General features: G+C 42.3%; 2 protein-coding genes across 4 annotated transcripts; both read right to left on the reverse strand.

Moving 5' to 3' along the window:
• Nucleotides 1-3,696: 3,696 nt before the first annotated feature.
• Nucleotides 3,697-13,983, reverse strand: LOC134462888 (protein phosphatase 1 regulatory subunit 12B-like). 3 transcript variants are annotated; one of them, XM_063216126.1, is made up of 7 exons: nt 13,514-13,974; nt 7,155-7,171; nt 6,796-6,913; nt 5,746-5,850; nt 5,570-5,620; nt 5,333-5,383; nt 3,697-4,353 (listed from the first exon to the last, which is right to left on the reverse strand). In XM_063216126.1, exons 1-7 carry the CDS (start codon nt 13,616-13,618, stop codon nt 4,267-4,269), a joined length of 534 nt encoding a protein of 177 aa, XP_063072196.1. In that variant the 5' UTR covers nt 13,619-13,974; the 3' UTR covers nt 3,697-4,266. The 3 variants fall into 3 exon arrangements, with proteins under 3 accessions (XP_063072196.1, XP_063072198.1, XP_063072197.1); XM_063216128.1 differs by lacking the exon at nt 13,514-13,974 and adding an exon at nt 9,552-9,648; XM_063216127.1 differs by lacking the exon at nt 5,333-5,383 and having other exon boundaries at nt 13,514-13,983.
• A 1,910-nt stretch (nt 13,984-15,893) lies between these two features.
• On the reverse strand, nt 15,894-20,918 carry zgc:66479 (uncharacterized protein LOC327541 homolog). The gene is made up of 4 exons (XM_063216129.1): nt 20,538-20,918; nt 19,165-19,661; nt 18,049-18,196; nt 15,894-17,832 (listed from the first exon to the last, which is right to left on the reverse strand). The coding sequence occupies exons 1-4, from the start codon at nt 20,811-20,813 to the stop codon at nt 16,972-16,974; spliced, it is 1,782 nt and encodes a 593-aa protein (XP_063072199.1). The 5' UTR covers nt 20,814-20,918; the 3' UTR covers nt 15,894-16,971.
• Nucleotides 20,919-22,338: the final 1,420 nt, after the last annotated feature.

The following is a 22,338-nucleotide window of genomic DNA, read 5'->3' on the forward strand; positions in this document are numbered from 1 at the left end:
CCAAAGCCAAAGAGAAGGCAATATGACCCAGTGATCCCTAGGGGTTTTTGACTTGTCAAGGAGCAAGTTTAGTAGGACAAGTTCAGTACCTCAGAGACTGCAATTTAATCTGAAAACCTTGGGATTGAAATTGGGTGGAGCAAGTGATGGGCACCCTGGTTAAATAATCCCCTGGTTGAATTGGACTTGTAAAAACAGGCCATTTGTGTGATTATGCGGCGCTGGACTGTAAATGAATCCAGGTTGCCCATCACTGGGCGGAGCTAGCTGACATCTGTTTCACTCAGAAACCTTCACTCTGGTCACGGCACCACTGTGAACAAGTCATGGGTTGGGCAGTCATGGGTGAGCGGTTAGGGCGTCAGACTTGCATCCCAGAGGTTGCCGGTTCGACTCCCGACCCGCCAGGTTGGTGGGGGGAGTAATCAACCAGTGCTCTCCCCCATCCTCCTCCATGACTGAGGTACCCTGAGCATGGTACCGTCCCACCACACTGCTCCCCATGGGGCGCCACTGAGGGCTGCCCCCTTGCACGGGTGAAGCATAAATGCAATTTCGTTATGTGCAGTGTTCACTTGTGTGCTGTGGAGTGCTGTGTCACAATGACAATGGTAAGAAAGAAAAAAAAAAAAGAAAAAAGAACAAGGTCAGCCTGTGCAGTCCAATCTTAGTCTTGGACCTCTAACCTGTCTGCATTGTTAATAGGGGTGGGCTAGGCTATATGGTAAAAATGTCACGAAAAAAAATTCACATATCACATATCAATATTTTATCATGATCTGAAATAAAAACACAAAAACGGGCATTTTATATACTTGCTATTTGTAATGAGCAATTAATTAAATGTAAACACACTGATGACTCTCTCATTAAGTGCAGGATTGAAATACAATGTGAAGAATAAAGTGAAGACAACACTAAGTACGAAGCCTACATCACTACATTTGTAAACACTACACTACATTTGTAAACACTACACTACATTTGTAAACATCCTCACTGCAAGACGATCTATACGATTTCTCCACAAGATTCGAGACGATCTTTTACTCAATTTCACAATACACGGTTTCATATCATCATATCGCTCACCCCTAATAATTAAGTAGGCCTATGAGGCAGATGTTCTACCAAGGGAGCTGACTGCCAGGCTGCTTGCTAGTCTATTTTTTATTAGAGATGGGATGTCTGGCTCCTTGATGGGATCTGGATCATAGTAGCTCGTTCCTTTGAAAGAGCCTTCAATTAGGCCTATTTTTTCTCTGTTAAGAAGATCTCGAAACAACAACTGATTGTCCTCCTCCTTCTAAAGACTTTTTCTGCCACTCTCTGAGGCAGACACGTATGTTTTTCCCCAAATTAAAATAGGTGAAGGTCACATGCTTAAAACGAATGAAGAATGTACCAATGAAAACATGAACTTCACTGCCATTCTGCTCCTAACTCTTAGAGTTCAATATGATGTTGGTCTACCCTTTGCAGCTACTATTACAGTTTCAACTGATCTGGGAAGGCTGCAGGTTGAGGAGTGTGTTTGTAGGAATTTTTGACCTTTTTTCCAAAAGCGCTTTGGTGAGGTCACGCACTGATGTTGGTCAAGAAGGCCCTGGCTCCCAGTCTCCGCGCCAATTCATCCCAAAGGTGTTCTATCGAGTTCAGACCAGTCAAGTTCATCCATACCGTACTCTGTCATCCACGTTTTTATGGACCTTGCTTTGTGCATCACTGCACTGTCATGTTGGAAGAGGAAGAGTCACTCTCCAAAGTCTTCTTACACGGTTGGGAGCATGGAATCGTCCAAAATGTTTTGGTACCCATTGTTGCAAGTCAGAGGCATGCTCAGTCCCTTTAGAAACATGTGTAAAAAAAGTATGTTCTGGTATTGTTTTAAATTGTAAAAACCTATGTTCTGGTATTGTAGTACCCCTTTTAAAAATAGTTTTAGTTTAGTTTTAGCTATTGCATTAGCCAATGGGCAAAAACAACCATCATTTGAAGATATTTACACAACTATGACCCCCCCCCCTTTTTTTTTTCTTTTGTAAAATTAGACAGGAACCTTGTCGTTATGATCATCAAAAAAGAAGACCAGCACAAAGGAAAAAGGAAAATATCAGCGAAAGGTCCAGGATGTTTCAGGCAATGAAATCTCCATTTTGCTTTGTATGTTGAAGTTATGGCGATGTACCCAGCACATACACTCTTTTAGGACTGTCAATTACTCTAGGCAGTTAGAACTAAACTATAATCTGCACAGTTTAACATGGAAACCTATCGATATGGTGACATGATCTTTTACATTCAGTGAAAATGTGCATTTTAACACGAGGGCCTGTTCACATTGACACTGGTGAGAATGGTTTTATTTATGCAAAGAAAATGCAGTATGTAGTCTAAAGAGATAAGGTAAGCGTACCCATTAAGCACCAAAATCTAAATATTTTTATTTTTCAATCATCTTCACACATTTTTTTTGTGAAATGATTTCTTAAATAGTAAGATTTACCTCTCTTCTCAATTTTTATCACTGAATTGATGAATATTTCAAAGTACAATATGAAGATTTTTTACGAGAAAAGTGAAAAGTCTGAATGGGCTTAAATGGTACCTTTGGTACCATTTAAGCCCACTTGTTATTTCTCTATCAAAATACCTGGTGAGGTGTGTGAGTTGAGTTTAAACAGTGTAGCCTACATGGCATAAATGGTTTCGGATCAAAATATTTTTCCAAAATGTAAGATTTGCTAAAAAAAATAATGCATAAAACCTAATTAAACATTACAGCATCTCTTACTTCATATACTTCATAAAATTCTTCATCCAAACAGAGAAATGTATTTTTTCTTATTGATTATTGTTAGTTCATTACATTACGCCTTTTTGACCTACTACTTCAGATTGTACAGCACTTTTTATGTCCCTCAAAGGCATTTTTCATTAGCATGCATGCCAACTTGCATGCATTTCAATGGGGTGTACCATTTAAGCCCACCTTGTACCCATTAAGCCCGCCTATACAAAAAGCTATTTTATGGAAATAATCAACTCCACAAAAACATTTCATGATGCATTTCTTAAAAGATCAATGCCAAACAAACTGGAATATGCTTAGAATTCATACCTAACCACCTTAAGTCTTACGGTAGAGTAAGATAAAGATGGTGTGTGGTTGTATCAAGAGAATATCGGCGTTTGCTCGCTCATAAAACACATCTTTCCATTTGAAGGGAAATGCTATAATTTAGTAAAACACTGCATGTATATATATATAAAAATCATTACATTTACCTCTTAGTTCACTAAATATGAAAGTATTTTCAAAATATTTTACTTAAACTAGCTGAAATTCTATGATTTCTGACATGTCCCAAAACAGCAAAGTTTTGAGGCAACTTCTTGTCAGTAGTCCTGAGACTGGGTTCACTTGGACGGGGATAACTCGACGATAAAAAATGTGATTTGTTTGCAATAAAAAACATTTTGTCAGTTACTAAACCCTTTAATTGGATAGGGTGATGAACAACAAAATTCACCTTTTCCCTTTCTTTAAATTGACCTCAAAGTTGAAAGTGGGCTTAAAGGGTACATGGGCTTAATGGGTACGCTTACCTTAGTCAAAACCATGATCTCCAGATCTAGTGCTTCCATATAGAATTGACAGCTTGTACATTTTGCAATAAAGAGGGGACACAAAAGGTCATTTCATTGGTGTAATAAATAAATATTTCTCAGACAAAAACTTTTATATTATTAAGACGGAGAGCTCAAACCAGTGGGAATGTGTTCATCATTAGCATTGAAAAACCACACAGTATCCATGTACAGAGTATGTTTTCAATACTTCTTAAATAGTATTAAAGGAAAAAAGTGATATTAAGAGAGCAAAACAGTAAGCTTATAACCTGCAAATTTTGGGCCATTGTGATCAGACTTGCATGATGTGCCAATATAACGCTGCCTTAAATCAGACAACCAGTGAAGGCATAATGCCACTACTTCAAGTTATAACAGGTGAATATCTAAATATGTCAAGACAATGTCATTATCCAATAATTTGAAGCAAAACATCATTGTGATTGAAAGTGCCATTTTACATGCATTGAAGCAAACACTATTATTTGAATTTCAACAGTAGATGGCAGTAGAGTTAGGCAGCTGTAGCCTCATGCTTAAATCTGTTCTGTGCTTTAACAACCAACAGTCACTGTGGACATTTGCATTTCTGTTTGTCTATCAAATAAGACAGAAGTTTCACTTCTTTTGTTCTCATTTTGATAACTTGCTAATGACACGTATCAGTGCTCCGTTCTCATCCTTCAGACGCTGGTTCTCATTTTTTACTTCCGTCCTCACCTGAGAGAGAGAGAGAGAAAGCGAGAGCGCGAGAGGGAATGCTAGAAACATGAGTACACACTTGAAACAACAGAAGTGAAATTTGAAAGAGGGAACAGAGATATGATTTAGACAGTACTATGAAAAGTTATGTTCAGTTGTATTTTCGAGGCTGAGACAGAAATCTCAAGGGCCCTATACTAGCGGGTCTGCTGTAGGCCCACTCCATATGTGCATTCTATGACGACTTTGCATGTGCTGTCACACTTGCACAAGTAGTCATTCAATCTTCTTCAGTGTTGGCCGTATAGGCTTGTCTGCCAGCAGTTTCCACTGTACTCCCCCCCCCATATACAGTGTGTATAGATATGCGTGTGTGTGTCTTCCTCTCATGTTCTACACACAATGGAGTGGGTCCCCCACCCCCCAGACCCCTGCACTAGACAGTTATGCTTTTGTACTTTCAGAATCTGGCACTTCTTGTCACGGATTGGAAGGATGGGGGTGGGGGGCTCAGTGGTTTATGTTCAGTCATTACAAATCTGTGTGTGATTCAGACAGTGTCATTGTCTACCACATTGTCAGCCAGTTATCACTCAATGAAGTATCAGCGGGTGGATTATTATTGAAAATGGCATTATCCACTTTCTGTACACAAAAAACTGATAGATACAGACATTACACAGTCTTTAATCTTCAACATTTTACATTAGCATGGTATTTTGTGACAAAAGACAAATCATTACTTTCCATGGTTAAATGTTGTCCCCCTTTTCTTCATTCAAAATGTTATGAGCTTCATGGTTGCCCTTTGAAAATCCCACCCCTTGCAGTGAAATGAAGCATGTACGCTTTGAAATGAATACACTGCTGTGCACAGGGCCATTCAGTGGTAGACAATGCACTCTAATTGGGTAAACACTAGTCATGGTGAACTACTGTGAAGATCTACATGGTGAACAGATTGAGAAACACTGTTACATAACCAGAAAAATCATACCTTCAGCTCATCCTCCATCTCTGATATCTTTTTCTCCAGCATTTGCTTTTCCTAAAGACATGAATGGATCTGTGTCACTTATCCTCAGCATGTGACTGAAGATAATTATTAGACAGGCATTCGTTGACACAGAGGTCAGACCAGTGGAGGGAGTTGAAGTATGATGGTGCACATGGCTACGTGAGGTCTACATGAACATAAACGCAAGACAAATCTAAATACAACAGAAATGCCTACCCTTTTCTCCGTGTCCGCCACGTTCGACCGGTCCGACATTTTACCCTGTTTCTGAAAGGTAGATGTCATAGCAGCTTTAACATGGTATTCATTGTAATGGCTAAAAGAATATAAGTAATGTAAACTGATAAAAGAAGAGAGAGGAAATGGAACATGGGGATTGGGGAAGTATGTACCTGTGTGGCTCTCTCCAAGCGAGCTTGGATCCGGGCCAGCTCTCGCCTACTCTCCTCCAGCCTCGTCTTCAGCTTCTCATTGGTCTGTAGTGCCTGCTCGTACATCTGCAAACAAACCAAATTAAAAACTCATAACAGATCACAACACAGGTGCAGTCTGGCCTGGAGGACCAAGGCAAAACATAGTAAGCTATCCTAAGCTATGCCCCCAATTGCTTTCTGTGCACTGCTTACCAACTGCATGGCAATAATTCCATTAAATAATTAAATCAAAGACTTGATGATGAGTTTGGAATTTAACGGCTGAGGGAACTTTACATGGCAGAAAATATATGTAGCCATTTGCATTAGTTACAATCAAAGTGGGTGTGCCAATACCAACAAAGCCATTGGTTGAATTCCATACCCATTAGTTGATGCAAGATAACAGAAGTTCAAATTAAGTCATCAGTTTTACTTGATGTTTATTTAATGCATTTTAATCTGATTAATTTATTATAATTAATATAATTCCAACCCATAGCAGAGTATGTGGAAGCCAAGCGCAACACCAAGCACAACACGCTACTGAGATTTGACATTGAAAGTGTAGTGGAATAAGAAGATATGCCAAGTGGTGCCAGCAGTCTTACTGTATGAATCTTGCTATTCCTGCTTTCAACAAAACAGAAAACCATAAAAGTATTAACTATGGAAAAGTCATGGGGGTGAGTCACTGGGAAAGGTCCCAGGTTTCCAAAGCAATGTCCCATTATGCTGAATTTATGAAGCCAGATGACAATCGTTTTCTCCAGAGGAGCAGTCCGCATGGCTAAATGTGGAGGAGCAGATGGTTGAGTGGTCAAGTTCACTTGGCCTCTGCGAAAAAAAATGACTGAAATGTCCGCTTTAGGAAGTGTCTGACTGAGGTGATGCAGTAGATTGTGGTACAAAGACCTTTTTTTTGCAGTATTCATTCAACACTAAAAAAAGAGAGTTGAACGTAATACTTGGGTGTTGGTCCAACTCTCTCACTGTTGAATTAACACTGCCACATTTTCTGCACAGTACCTTCTTGTAGTCTTTGGGTCCCCCGTCATCTGTAGTCTGGCGCTCTGCTCGTATGGGGTTCTCCCTTCGAGAGGAGAGCGGAGTGGGGCGTCCAGCTCCACTAGCAGAGGAGTCCAACCTGTCACACAGCACAACCCAGATGCCCTTTTATGGCTCTCGCGGTCAAATCTTTACTGTACATGCGACAGACCAGCAGAATGACAATGACATTTCATTGCCTGCGGTTTTCACCAAGCAGTCCATAAGGGAACTTGTCTAATGAAGTAGTCAGTTCAGTATTACATATTCTACTCCAAGGTATCAAAAAAGTGACATTTTGTTACAATATATTTAATGGGAACAAAACTGCATTGACCTACCTGGATTCTCGATCATGCTGGAAAGAAAAAAAACCCCAAAAGAATAGATAAGTGTTTGCTTCGAGTGGTGCATGAAAAAACTTGGATGCCAAATCTATGAACTAGGCTATATTAAACTGTTGAAGCTCTTTGATACATCCTTTTTTTTGCAACACATTGACTATTATATCAATATCATCAACATCATAATCATCAACACCATCAGAGAACAATTAAATCTTGCCTTACAGCTGTAATAGAGTAATTCCAGGGTATCTATGAGTCTTATGGCGGGGCATTGACTTAGTGTTGATCCCAACGGCTGGATTAAGCCATAAATTACAATCAGTGATCACAGGCCCAATTCTTTTCCTTTCAAATCCCAAAATGTTATTTGAATATGATCTACAACCAGGATTTCCTATATAGAGAATCTCAGATGTGCAAATTTTTACACGTTATCCTACTGTGTGAATCTGAGGCATATGTGGTGATAGTACGCTAGGGGCGGTCAGTAAAAATGTGAAGATTCCTTAAAGGACCTTCAGTTGGATTGTGGTGAACCTTAAAGTTATCTGAGGAACCTAAAAAGTCTGTGAAGTACCCCAATAATCCCTAAAGAACCTTTAAGGGTTCTTCCACAGTGGCAATCAAAGGTTTCTCAAAGACCTTTTGGGTTCTCTGAGGAACCTTCACGAAAACACTAGGGTTTTTTTCCCAAGAACCATTTTGTCACATAACGTTCAGGGGTTCCTCCTGTAAATTTAGCACGAGGGCCACTAATAGGGATGGAGATTAAGATCGGCAGGGTCCAAGGGTAAGCAATATCAGGTGATACCACATCAGCCAAGTCAGCTGTTCAATTGCTTTATATTGATCAGTATTTGATAATGCATGTTGCTCAAGGTCCAATTCTCTATCAGTAACAGAAGACTTTCAGATCATAGCATTGCTATCCTACGCACGCACACATGCACGTAGCCTGCACACGCCTCTTACTTTCATTGTGAGTTAGTACAAACCATCTCTGGCAACAAGCAACACATTTAGCCAATTCAAGTTAAGTAATTTCAAGTCAAGTCATTTGATGAATCGTAGTGTGCATTTTATACGTTTTCATTCAAAACCTCTATTTCGCTGCATAGACGCTGCATTTCAGAAGCCATATTATTATGTAAAACTAAATGCGGGCCTCTGGTCATTGACTAAGATAACAGTAACAGCGATGTGTATGTCTAAGCGTCCTCTGGACAGAGACACAGCTTTGCTTACCTTGCAGACTAAAATGCTGCATGCCAGGGAGCAACAGGATTTGTATTCTTTGCCCTATGCCACTTGTGTTTACAGACAAGAGCCTTAGGCTACTGGCTTTGTATTAATCCTTAAGGTCTCTTTACCCACTCTCTCCCTGCCTCCCTCCCTCCCTCTCTGTGCAAGTACCAGAGGCCCTGAAGATAGCCAAATACATCCAAAAAAGGTAACAACTTCTGGAGTTGGCAGTTGGTCATGCCGTTGCCTGCTTAGATTAGAGGTGTTTCAAGGGCCCCGCTCAACACAGTCCCATGGGGGGAGACACAAAAGGGCTTGAAAGAGCAATGGGTTTTGTTTTTTTAATACAATTATTCTTACATGGTTACTTAAACCACAGACTATTCAATATCTATTTAAAGTGGCGTTTTAATAAGGTAGGCTATGCACACACACATAGGCTACACACACTTTGACTGTGTTACAATTACGGTGATGCCATAGCGTGAGGAAGATGGGGTATATTGAAGTTTTGAAATGATATTACAAAAAACATCCTTTTGTTGGTCTTTCATTTGATGATCATCCCAGGCCTTGCTGCACTAATGCAGCTAAATCTACTGGAACCTACGGTGTCTCATATCATGCACTTGTGCACTTCGGGCACTATGTTTCAGTGCATACGGCGCTCAGGCTGAACATTTTAGTAAATTCAGTGCACTGAAAGTGCCCGGATGATGCCCTAACAATGGCCAAAAACGCAGTGCTTAAACGATGGACACTGCACGCACTAAACAGCCGCTGTGTTGTTAATGACATGTTGCGTTCAGTTCAGTAGAAAAGTAAGGTCAACAGTCTCCTAATTCTGTACGTAATGTTGCTGAGACACCAATCTTTTCATGCCAAGCCAAGTATTGTATGTGAGATGTTGGGGTGCCAGTTGGGGTGAAGGAAATGTAAATACAAGCATAAGACAGCCAACCGATATTTTAGTGAGCTATTGCTATGCTCACCCGTCACTTCACAGCACATAGTGGCAGTGCTCAAACTTTTCCACAACACTAAGCACTAAAGCCCCAGTGCATTGTGAACACTATGCACTAACCGTCAGTGCACTGACACAAGTGCACGATATGAGACACAGAATAGACTTTCTATTAAGATACTCACAAAACCACAAGCTCTTGGAATAGTTATCTCCAACATAGCTGTCTGTGCTCCAGTTCAGTTGGGGTGTTCATTTAACCACCTGACACTTGTAATTAAGGAGGGGCTGAGATGCACCTCTGATGGCTACAAACCAGGTGACTCTCATTAGGGCAGAACACTCAGGAGCTGTTTCGTAGCAGGACATTTATAAATGTGGATATTTTTAAATGCGGACTGGTTACATTGGTTTTGGCCTTCCATTTCCACGTAAACAGATTTTTAGAACCCACATATCAAAAATCCTACTTTAAAAATATCCCAGTTAGGGGGCTAAAATGCACCCGCTACAATGGAGTTTTTACTTTTATCCCCATGTTGTGTTTACATCCAAACAGGAGAAAAATATAGCCAGATAAAAATATCCTGCTACGTGGAAACAGCATCTCACTTGTCTCTGATAAGTCTGTGAAAATAATGGCTCGTTCCAGACCAGTAAAATCAAGTAGGACATGGGACTCCTACTACTTGCATTTTTCAAGCTCTCACCTCGAGGTGTCCCAGGCAGTTGAAGTGAGTTCTACAACCCCAACTCCCACGATTAACCTGACTTCAGTGAGGTTTTTGAGACAAAAGAGCCAAAATAAAGATTATTTCTAGTGTGTCACTTTCATATTGACACAATCTCAAGTTACAACTTGCCAGTTAAAATGCCTGTCTACCGCACACAGAGAGTAATACGATTTAGCACATTTATTCACGTTTTAAAAAGTGGCTCCATGTGCACCGCCATTATTCTGAGAGTTTGCTAATGGGAGGTACCACTTCGACTGGCATTCTAGTTTATTTTTCGTAGAAGGAGGAAGTAGAAGTCCCATCTCCCACTAGTTTGGGTTGGGGCAGGAATGCTCCATTAGTCATTCTTTTCTACAGGCTGGCCAAAAATGCAGTAATATGTTGTTGGTAACGGCATATAGCCTATATTAAATCGATATCTACAGGATTTACTCATCTAAAGAACTAGAGAGTAGCTCTGGCAGCAGCTAGGGTTGCAAAGTTCTCTGAACAGGGCATGAACACAGGTGGGTCCTCAGTATTTTATGTGCAGAGCTTTAAGCCAGCTAGTCAGTCTGACAGTCATTTCAAACTAGCCCACGTTTTAGTCAGTCATGACATGACTAATAAAACTACAAATTATTTTTTAACAGTGTGAGGGTCTGGCTCCCCGGTTGTTTTTAAGACAGTATGACTGCCTGATTGAGTTATTTCTGGCAAAAATGGATTGGCAGAGGTCCACACATGATGCTTGCAGTGTGTCATCAGGATCTCAAGGTTACTGTAAAGGAAATGGATGAGGTAGCTTGAGGCATCTGATGAAGTGACCCAAAGAGTCTGGCCTTTGGTTAAGGTGAATGTTTCGTACCCAATACTGTAAAAAGGTGTCACAATAGGCTCGTTCGTGACGAAGCAGTAAGATTTTTGCTTGGCAGTGGACATGTGCACTTTGCCAGTTTGATGCATTCTGGTTAGAATTTTCTAACCACAATGCATCAAACTGGCAAAGTGCGCATGCCCACTGCCTAGCAAAAATCTTACTGCGTCGTCACGACCGAGCCCAATATACTGTAGGCTATAGCCCTAGTGGACAGTCAAAATTAGATATTTTTACAGAACTGAGAGGATAGCATTACATCCGTGCACTGACTTTGGCCAGCTAGGCAAAACTGGAAAAAAAACACCTAATACTGAAACTCCATCATAATCATTTGGAGATGTTCCTGATGACTGTACTGTAGAAGAAGAATCTGGTGAAATCCTTATATGCACACAGCAGTGCATGTAGGTATAAACACAGCCATTGTGACAGTCAGTCCCAGTAGAACATCTGCCACTGACAGTTTTAATGTTTAGTTGAGGGGGAACAGTATGTCAGTTTAAAAAGATGGAAAATGCATGCAGCAGATTTTGTTTTACGCAAGACCACCTGCTGGCTCTCTCTGGGCTGAGGCCAGCAGACCTGAATGCCTAATTAGGCTCTCCACAACCAAGTATGGCCGTCATATGGCCTGGCACATGTCCCTGGAGAGTGAATAACAGCTTATCTTTGGCTGAAAAAACACATATACTGTATGTGCGGTGAGCACTCCCACCTCTATGCCCAGCTCTCCTCCTCCTTTTATTTCTCTCTCTCTCTCTCTCTCTCTCTCTCTCTCTCTCTCTCTCTCTCTCTCTCTCTCTCTCTCTCTCTCTCTCTCTCTCGTGAACTCGTGAATAACATGAAGTTTGTTGGATGTCAACCCTTCATCATGTTGACAGCCCTTAACACTAAACCTGTTACAATTTTAGCAGACTGTGTCACAGCACGTTCGCCCAACAATACCACTCTTGTGGGTTTTCCCCCTTTTCCCTCCTTGACTAAATCCATCCCCCTTATTCGGCTGTCTTCTTTGAAAGTTGGTCAGCTGGGTTTGGCCTCTTCTTTAAAAGCCTTGTTCCCCTCCAGGCTGGGCTGCGAACTGTACTGGATGAGATGAGATGAGATGTGTTTGGGGCTGTCATGCCGGGCCTGGCTCGTGCTTCCCCAGTGGAAAAAGTGAGTATGTCCCAGCGGAGCACGGCAGGAATACAGCACTGTAAACACTCGGACGGCTAGCTAGCGTTCCCATGCACATGCTCTCGCTCTCGCTCTCGCTCTCTCTCTCTCTCGCTCTCTCTCTCTCTCTCTCTCTCTCTCACACACACACACACACACACACACTTTCTCTCTGTCTTAGCTTTGCTCGTCTTCTCTGTTTTGAGGTCCCTTCTCATTCCTCTGTCACAGCTTGTACTGTACATCGTAGAAGCCCTTTGGTGAAACATACTGTAGCTTGGGAATATAGCAGTGTACTCTCCATGGTTCAAGGAACTAGAGTTCCCCCCCCTAAATTTGCGTTTGATGTGAACAGAGGAAGAGGCTGTTTATTTTTGTTTTGAAGAGCTTTACGGATGTTTTGGTGTCTGCTGTTGAGATTCCTGAAGAGACTGATGAGGGTTTTTTCCCCTTTTTGGTGAAGTGACCTGTTGTGAAGTTCTGGTTTGAGCACTGTCCTATCAGTTTTATCAGTTGCTTTAATCTGGACAACCCCCCCCCCCACCCCCCCATCTCTCACTCTCTCTGACACACACACACACACACACACACACACACACACACACACACACACACACACACACACACACACACACACACACACACACACACACACACACACACACACACACACACACACACACACACACACACACACACACATCCCTTAATTCTCTACGGTGCTGTATGTGTGGAAAAAGGAACTGTGAAATGGGCTAAAATATATACAGTATTGTTCCAGTTATTTGTATGCCTGACTTGTGAGAAGTGCATCATGAATGAAGCGAACTAGACTCATGGGTATTAATCATCATTCTAGAATTTAGACACAGATATATCACAATGCTATGTGTCGTTCATCCAAAGTTGTGAAGACTAAGGCCTGTCTTTGTCTGACCATGATAAAAATAGCTCTTCATTAAGATGGCTTACTTTCAGCACATACATAAACATACTTTCCCATGGCTCAGATAGTACTCACAATAACACATACAGTATCAGACACCCCGGTGAATTTTACAGAGTTAATTAAACAATTAGAGAGTAGCAAAATCACACTTGAGGGTAAAACTTACTGTGCAGCTCAGAATACAGCTCATAGCTCCAAACTGAGTAAACTGAGTAAAATTACTCTGTTGTCCAGCCTATGTAGATTATTGACATGTGGCTGTTTTGTTACTCTATATAACCACATTCTTTGAAGATGGATAATTTCCTATTTTTTCTTATATATGTCATATGTCATTAAAATCATAATAAGTCATGTTAAAACAACAGCAACACAGTTCTGCCTTTTTGCTTTGTAGGGCAGAGCTACTATGCTGAACTTTGCAAAAAAAACAACACTTCTTACCCTGCTGGCTCTGGTGCTGCTGCTGCTGGAGGAGGAAGTCAAGAGGTCGGAGGGGGTCCTTCGCGAGCGGGTCGGATCCCGGCCGCTGCTGGGCAGAGTGGACATGTCTACGGCGCTGTGCTGTGCTGTGCTGTGCTGTGCTGCGCTGTGCTGTGTGACTGTCAGGCTGTCAGGAGGAGCTGTCCATCTCTAGCATGGCCTGGAGAACATCTGATGAACTTCTGGAGCTTCTTAAATGCTGCTGCTGCTGTTGCTGCTTTCGGGTTAGGAGGAGGAAAGCTGTGGAGGTCCGGAGTGTGATGCAGCAGCAATGCAGCTACAGAGCAGCAGCAGTGGAAGCTAGAGCCAGAGCTGCGGTGGAGCCGAGAAGAGGAGAGGAGAGAGGAGAGAGAGGAGAGGAGAGAGGAGAGAGATGGAGGCCCTACTGCCTGGCTCTGCAGGGGGACTGCTGCTTGTCACATCTCTAAAAGTCTGTCCCTGCGCTGGCTTGGCTTGGCTGCCTCCCACCTTTCAGCCCCTCTTACAATATCTTCCAGCCCCCTTTTTTCCTCTTCTCTTCCTCCTTCCCCTTTAGCAGCCTCTGTCCCCCCCCCTCTCTCTCTCTCGCTCTTCCTTTCTTGTGCACGCCACTCTTTTTCAGTCTATTTGCTGTGCTGTGCAACCATCCCCCCTCGAAGTCACTAAGTTACACACACAAACACACACACACACACACACACACACACACACACACACACACACACACACACACACACACACACACACACACACACACACACACACACACACACACACACACACACACACACACTCACTCACTGACTCTCATCCACACAGGATTACATAAAACGTCCTCTGTGCTGGAAATTCTCACTTTCCCTATCTCCTGACAATCAGCCAGGCAAGACAGCGTTTATGAAACTATGCTGTTCGAGTGGATATGATTGCTGTTGCTCAATTTTGTTCAGTTTCATTTATCCAAACACTTTTTTTAGTTTCAATTATCTTAACTGTTTTAGTCGCATCACAGACAACTGGTTATAAGTGTCTAGCGGTTAAAGGCAAGCTTTCCCAAAGGAAGTAAAATAAAACTCCAGAGGAATACATTTTGTATTGTCCACTGGAGCATATTTTACAAGCCTAAGAGGGTATTTTTAGCCTGTGCCGTAGTCCCTATGGATGAGTCATGGCTGTAATGTTTACTTATGGCTGTTCAGGGTATCCTCTGTCTGATACACGCTTCTTATTATACATTGATGGTTCCCCTGTAGCGCAATGTATGCAAGATATTAGCCTGTTCACTTATCTGGAGAGGAGAGTTTACTTAATGATAGTGAATGACTCTGAGTGCAAAGGCTGCACTATCTCTCTGGAGGCCTGGACGCAGGCACTACGCAGAGCACAGGATAAATGGTCTGTTTACGTCTTGGGCCCACATAGCAAACGATCTGTGTGGCAGTGCTGCCCTCATCTTGTGAGGATTGGTAACACAAGTGTATGTGTCTACTTCATACACATTTCCCCTAAGGGAAGAGTATAGCATGCACGTACTTCAAGCACACGTAAGTTAATACAGTGTATGAGCCACCCACTGGCTATATATCGTTTGGCCTCATTGCAGTAGATGTATGGTCTGCTCAAAAGGTCATCTGATGGCAAGCTGTTCATTATATATTCCATGGTACCAATGCAGATTGCCTCCTCACCATGTCACACATTGTGAAATAATAAACAACAAGCCATTTGCCTTTTTTCAAAAGTAAAAGAAGAAATTATTTGTCTAGCTGTTAAAAGATGAAAAGTGGGGACAAACAATTTGAAGCCACTTCGACTAACCAATTTACAGTATCCTTTCTCAGTCAGTATCTCATACTGTATGTATGTAGGTGCTGATCTTTCAGCTGCATTACCAGTGCTGGTCATATGGCAGGGACATGTGAACAGCTGTGACTGGCAGTCGACTGAGGAACAGTGTTGCCATAAATAAATCGAGTGGAAGACAGGCTTGAGTTTCACTCTGAGGGGACAACTGCACGTGGTGAACGGGGACAGACGAATGGAGGAAGGCCTGTCCGAGGCTGCCACTGTGCCTTGCTGTTCCTTCCAGAGTTTGTCCAACATGGACACAGTGAAGAGAATTCTGTGTCTAGTTTTACGATTTGTTATGAATAGGAACATAAATCTCTACACACACACGCACGCTCACAACACAGTCTGAGTGTTGGCTGCCTCACAGTAGTATTCATAGATGCAGCCAGAAATGGCAGCATGGAGGGCCACATTACATGAGTACCAGACAGTGGGGGAGGGGACGGACCAGTGGGGGCAACAAGGCAAGATGAGAAGGTGGAGAAGAAATCTCAGCTTACCAAAATTGTACAAAACATACACATTGGCTTTATTTTCAAACTTAAGTGTAATTAAATGTACAGTGTCATTCTAGTTCTGCTCATTGGCATTCGTCATTAACTACATCTTAGCTATAGCTAGGTCTATACAGTATTATAGACAAGATGTGTAATTTAAAAAATAGCATTGCCGAATATTCAAAACAATAGCATTTAGAGTTAAGTCAGTTTCAACATGTTGACTCTAAGATACAATAAATCAATCCATTTGTTCTGAATCAAAACATTAACAGAAGAGAAAGTGAAATAGACATCCCAATAACCAGTTAGTGTTGTAGAAACAATGACTGCAGACCGTACTACACCACAACAATGTAATTAATTACATTAATAAAAGTACAAAGCAAAAGCAATGAATAAATTAATAAAAAAAATTAAAATACAAAATAAATTAAAAAGTTAATGTCAAAGATGGTGAAAAAAACAGTAGGTAAATCCTCGTTTGAGCCAGATGATCATGTTTAAAGACCAAACTGTTATGCCCTTCAATCTTGAGTGACAATTTAAAGTAGGAATAAATTGAATTAACAGTATTTAAGTTTTATGAGTGGACAAACAAACATATGCACACATCCAATTGCTCTTACTCTCCCACATGTGTAAGTGCACATGTTTATCCAGACACACAAGTATACACACCCAACACCTTACCCCCACTTGCTTGGGGTAAGGACAAAAATATTTCTCTTTTGCTTTGCATAATTCCCAAAGAAATTATGATGAGCTTGTTACAAAAATAGACTGGCTGTCATCAGACCTGTGTAGTTCCTGTCTTCCTGTAATTTAGAATCTGCCACATATTGATTATTTTTAAGGAATAGAAAACAGAGAACGAAAGTATTGGTGGCAAGGACATAAAGCTATGCCCTCTGAAAGCGAATCCAATGTGCGCTCTCCCAGACCTATTGAATGGAGCTAAGTCCTTTACTCTGGTGGAGCTTATGAAGCTGCATGAAGGCTACACATGTCTGTCGAGAGCTAGGCTCACAAAATGACTGATTCAGCCATTTAGATGGTATTATGATAATGCCAGATGAAATTTCTTGTAAACTACTCAAACTCTGCAAAATCATCCTCATCATATTCTTCATCCTCTAATGTTTCCTCTGCAGGCTCCTCCTCCTCCTCCTCCTCAAAGTCCTCTACATACTCATCATCATCTAAATGTTCTGATGCTGCAGTGTCTTCCTCAGCATCTCCTTCGGCTATTGTTTCTTCTTCATCCTCTTCGTCTGCTTCTGTTGTGCTGTCTGCAGTGTCATCAGTGTCTTCTGAAACGTCTTCTGGGGCTTCACCAGTGGACTCTTCTAGTTCAGCTTCCTCTTCCATCTCCTCCTCTGTCTCTTCTTCAACAGCATCTTCATCTTCCTCATCTTCTGCATCTGCATCCTCAGTGTCATCCTCTTCTTGTTCAGTTTCTTCAGTTACATCTTCATCTTCTGCCTCCTCCTCCGCCTCTTCTTCGTCCTCTGCTTCTGTTTCTTCCTCTACCTCATCCTCAGTTTCTTCATCTTCCTCCACATATTCATCTTCTTCCTCTTCATCAGCTTGCTCTTCTTCATAATTTTCGGCCACTGCATCCTCCCCCTCCTCTTCCTCAGTGTCAGCTGCGTCCTCAAGTTCTTCCTCCTCCTCCGTTTCTGGTTCCTCAACATCGTCTTCTGTCGCTTCATCCACGACATCCACAGCTTCTTCTTCCTCTTCCTCAGCCACCTCCTCTTCTGCTTCATCATCATCCTCTTCTTCAGCTTCCACAGTGGATTCAGGTTCCTCTTCAGCAGTCTCCTCCTCCTCCTCCTCTTCAGCCTCCTCATCTACCTCATTGCCAGGTACCTCCTCCTCCTGGGCCTCCGTTTCTGAAGCTGAGGCAGCGACCTGTTCCTCAGTGGTTGACACTTTACCAGGGAGCAGCTATGAAATAAAACACATTTTGCTGTTACAAAATACAGGACTATGTACAAAATACAAATCACCTCGACCAAATACTGAAAAGTATAGATACAAACAAACTTCTAACTGAAAAGTTTTTTTTTCAAATCTTCTTTGACTGTGTGTGTGTGTGTGTGTGTGTGTGTGTGTGTGTGTGTGTGTGTGTGTGTGTGTGTGTGTGTGTGTGCTTGTAGCCACCTGGCTGTGCACAGCAAGCAGTGGTGCCTCCAGGTCGGCATGGATGCCCTGGGCTTCAGTCAGCTGCTCGGCCAAGCTGTCCTGCACCGCCTTCAGTTGCTTGTTCAGGGACTGCCTCCTCTTCATGCGCTGCATCACCAGCAGGCTCCTGATGGACACATCATGGTTTATATGGGCATACGGTTAACAAGCGCAAGTTCTCTTTTATGTCAAAGCAATAGTTACATCTTAAGACACTGTTGCTACACAAGTTAAAAGATGTGTTATTACTAAGAGAGGATAATAATGTAATTATATAGAGAGTAAAATAGCAATGTTGTACTGTACTTCAATAGTAGTGTGCTGTGTAACAACATCAGAGTGCATTTCATAAGGCTTTACAAGCCAGCAATGGTTTCACTTTGCCTAGTCTCACTGGACATTGAGAATTCCACAGCTTTAATGAGGTAAGAGGAAGCATGAGCAACAAACAGGAAATAGTTGTTGCAGAGTTGTGGATACGTTGGAAGGTGGTAATGTGTGGGGATTATTGGAGATTGACCAGACCTTGGAAGGAGCAATAGTGATTCAGTCCAAAAAAAAAAAAAAACAGTACCAAATCAGTGGTTCTTATAGTATAAGTCATAGTCATCTGATAACTAATATACATGTACATAAACTGCTGATTGTATAACATAAATATATTATGTTCCCAAACATTTCCACTGCAGTTGCACCTATTCATCTAAACACACCATTGAAAAAGTATGATACATCTCTGGTATAGAATTAATAATAAAAAAACAGTGTATAGCTTAACTTGCCTGAGCCCTTCTAGGAAAAAAAGTTGCCACTGTAAAAAACAAAACTGCTTCTCATTTTGTCACAGATGTGCACCTTCATTAAGTCGTCCTAATATGCAGAAATTGGATGATGCCAATATGCATAAAAGCAGCAAATATTGGCCATATAGATTTATCAGGCAACTGATGTATCAGTATATAATGACTCTTGCTCAGATAGTATGATGGGAGTCAGGACAATCTCAGTTTTGTTTGTAATGGGTAGGGAACTGTAGGGCTATAACGGCAGGCTAGTGCGTTGCCTATTTTTAGAGGTCTCCCTGTCTTGACATACTTCAGTTCCATCACTTCCTGGTTGCTGGATTCCAGTGTCGCCTGCTGATTGGACAGAAACTCCCGGAGGCTGTGGATCTCATTGGCCTGCTCCTGAAGCTGCGAACTTAGGTCATCCACGGCGATACCCTGCTGGTCAAGCATGGACTCCGCGTCAGAGATGCTGTTGGACAGTCCGGAGATGCTGAGGGCAAGCTTGGCGTTGGAGCTCACGATTTCGCTGACACTCTGCTTCACAGCCTCCAGCTCCTTGGTTTGGTTGGCAAGCAGCGCGCTCAGGGAAGCCACCGATACTCCCATCTCCTGCAGCTGAGCCACCTTGGTGTTGATCTCCAAAGACATCTCACTCTGCAGGGTGTGGAGGTCCGTCACGGCATGGAGGTCCGAGTCCTTAAGTTGTTGGGCCGTGGTGATGGCCATGTCTGCCTTTTCCTGGGCTGTGGTCTGAGACTCCTCCAGAGCCAAGATCCTATCCTGCATCTCGCCGATGCTTTGAAACTGCAAAAGCACAACACATAACTTGATGAACACATCACGCCATATTACACTTAGTTGATGTTTTTCTTTGAAGCCACTTATCACAGGGTGGTTAGTCACTGCAGTAATAGAAGGTTACACGCATCGCTTAGGCACTTCACTTGAGCCATGGGTGAAGGTGGGAAGAGTGGGGAAGGGTTAGAACCTGCACCCTTTGATTTAAAGACCAACTCCTTAGGTCATAGCTACCCTACAATACACATATTCAATCTTGAAGCATAGACAAACGTTGCCTTCCACAAACAGGGGAGGCCATGAAGTATAGGCTACTACATGTCTTGCATGCTTGGTGGTAGGCCCCAGGGGTGTGGTTCAGGGGGGGTAAAGTGGGACTGAGTCACCAGGGCCCTATGTATATAGATGGCACACACAGATTTATTTATGTAGATATATGGCTGGGGGAGGGGGGTGTCATTGGCGCTGATTATACATAGGGTCAACAACTGGTTGCTGGAATATGGCAGCTACAGTATTGTACATTCTAAGAGGGCTGACATTTCAAGTCCTTGCAGTGTGTTGAGTAGCTGTGCAGAAAGAAGATCCTTGCTGAGGACAAGACCACTATTAATAGCAAGAAACCTCACACCATTCTACACACTACACGTGAAGTCAAACTCTAGGAAATACGCCACATGGTTCTTCTGTGCCGTGTCCAGTGATTACAATTGTTATTGTACACATTTTGTGGTTTTAGAGTGCTTTTAACCATCTTTAACACAAACCTATAAGCTGGTGATATGTATATCTAATTACTATAGTGAGGTCCTTTGAGGTGGCAAGGGCTGTATGAATCAAATCTTATTATAATTGCTCCATAAGATTGACTGTAGGACCTACCTTAGCGTTCCCAAAGCCTTCTTGTTGCTGGAACTTCACAAATTTCATCTGCATGGTGGAAAAGGTGTCTGCCAAGTCGTCAATGGACTGTTGTTGCTGATAACAGAGCCAACTGAGAAGAGGTCCTCCAACGACAATAATGAGCAGCAAGAAGCACATGAGGACATAGTGATTGCGGGTTGAGGGTTTACTCTTTGGTACCGGTGGTGGCTCCAAGATGAGGGGTTCATGATCCTCCACTTGCTTGACGGCGTTCTTGTTTTTACGCTTGCCCATGGTTGCTGTCCAGCAGGGAACGCTCCAAAGCGCAGCTTGGTGTGTGGTGTGAATGCGCGCACACACACGCACGCTCCTCTCGAGTTAACAACCTTTTGTAAGGCTCCGGTCATTCATTGGTGTTCAACAATCAGAGGGTGAACCCGGCGTTTCAGGAGGTGTGGCTCGGGTGACGGATTTGGGCACATGTTATAGCACATGTGTGGACATACGTGCGTATTTCTGCCCAAGTGCGTATTGCCGGTTGATTTGTTAATAGAATAACTAATAACTGTTAATACTATAACTCTAAGTAACCTTAGAGGTCACTTTGAATAAATACACCCAAAAAGATAACCTCATATCTTGCCTGGTATTTTAAATGAATAATATGTCAACATCAAATAGAAAATATGAATCAAGAAAAATATGCTCTTAAGGATTACCCGTATTTAATTTGGCTTAGGCACACATGGTTTGAACGCATCCTGAGAAGTAGAATTGATTAAGAGACATAAGTAATTTAATGTCCTTGAAACTGATTCGTCTTTACTGATTGATTTCATTTGTAGGCCTATGACTTTTCTCACGAGGCCACACTGCTAATCTACATACAGTAGCCCACACGTTAATAAGCGCATACGACTTTGTTGCGAGCGTCGACGTTGCGCAAGGCACGTCAGCGAGAACTCGTTGTCACGATGTGGGTGTTATTAAATACAGAGCATTTGCAGTCGGCCACAAATATGAACGAGACGATGAGCTCGCACCGGTTTGCTCTACTAACACACCACGTGTGAGGAGTGGGGGGACAGGCAGTGAGGAGGAGCTGAAGTGGGGACCTGCGCAAACTTGTGTAGAGGTGTGAGACAAGACCCATATACACACGTGAGTGAGTTGTTGACCAACCAGTTCATGGGCGCGTGACCTCGGAGGCAGTCCGTCCACGAGCGTTGAAGGGGATAAGCAACTGCAGAGGTTGCAAGATCTGACTGCAGCCGCATTCATCCCGCGATAGTTTTACACCATGTGACATGTCACCTCGTCAACGCAACGTCGACGAAATTTCGAAGTTTGACAGGAAATCTAACCGTCATGCAGTATTTTCATCCAGGGTGCATTGCTGTCTAAATGCGCATATATGCGTTGATGTCATGTCGAATGCACTTAGTGTAGCCTACGTATAGGACCCGTGTCGTCACGACGTCTCCATCTGCTGGTTGATTCTATTCCTTCCCATGGGTGACTTTTCCAGGCATAATTCTTGAATACAGTGTAGTTTGCTGACAGACAACACAGACAACTGCTTGTGATCACTGAACTCCAGAGGGTCTCAGAGGGCTGACAAACTGGTAGAATAGTGGTAAAATAATTATCATATAAAACTATGTATTCGTAAAAGTAACAATTGTTTCAGCCAAGTCATTTTTTTCTGAAAAAGTGCCTGTAGAATCAGAACTTGTCTTCTTTGGCAGTCATATTCAAAGTTTTTATTTTTTTTAAACGGAATTGTGTGGCAACGTACCTTTATATTATATTTACAATG

This window comes from Engraulis encrasicolus, chromosome 14, assembly GCF_034702125.1.
Source record: "Engraulis encrasicolus isolate BLACKSEA-1 chromosome 14, IST_EnEncr_1.0, whole genome shotgun sequence".
NCBI lineage: Eukaryota > Metazoa > Chordata > Actinopteri > Clupeiformes > Engraulidae > Engraulis > Engraulis encrasicolus.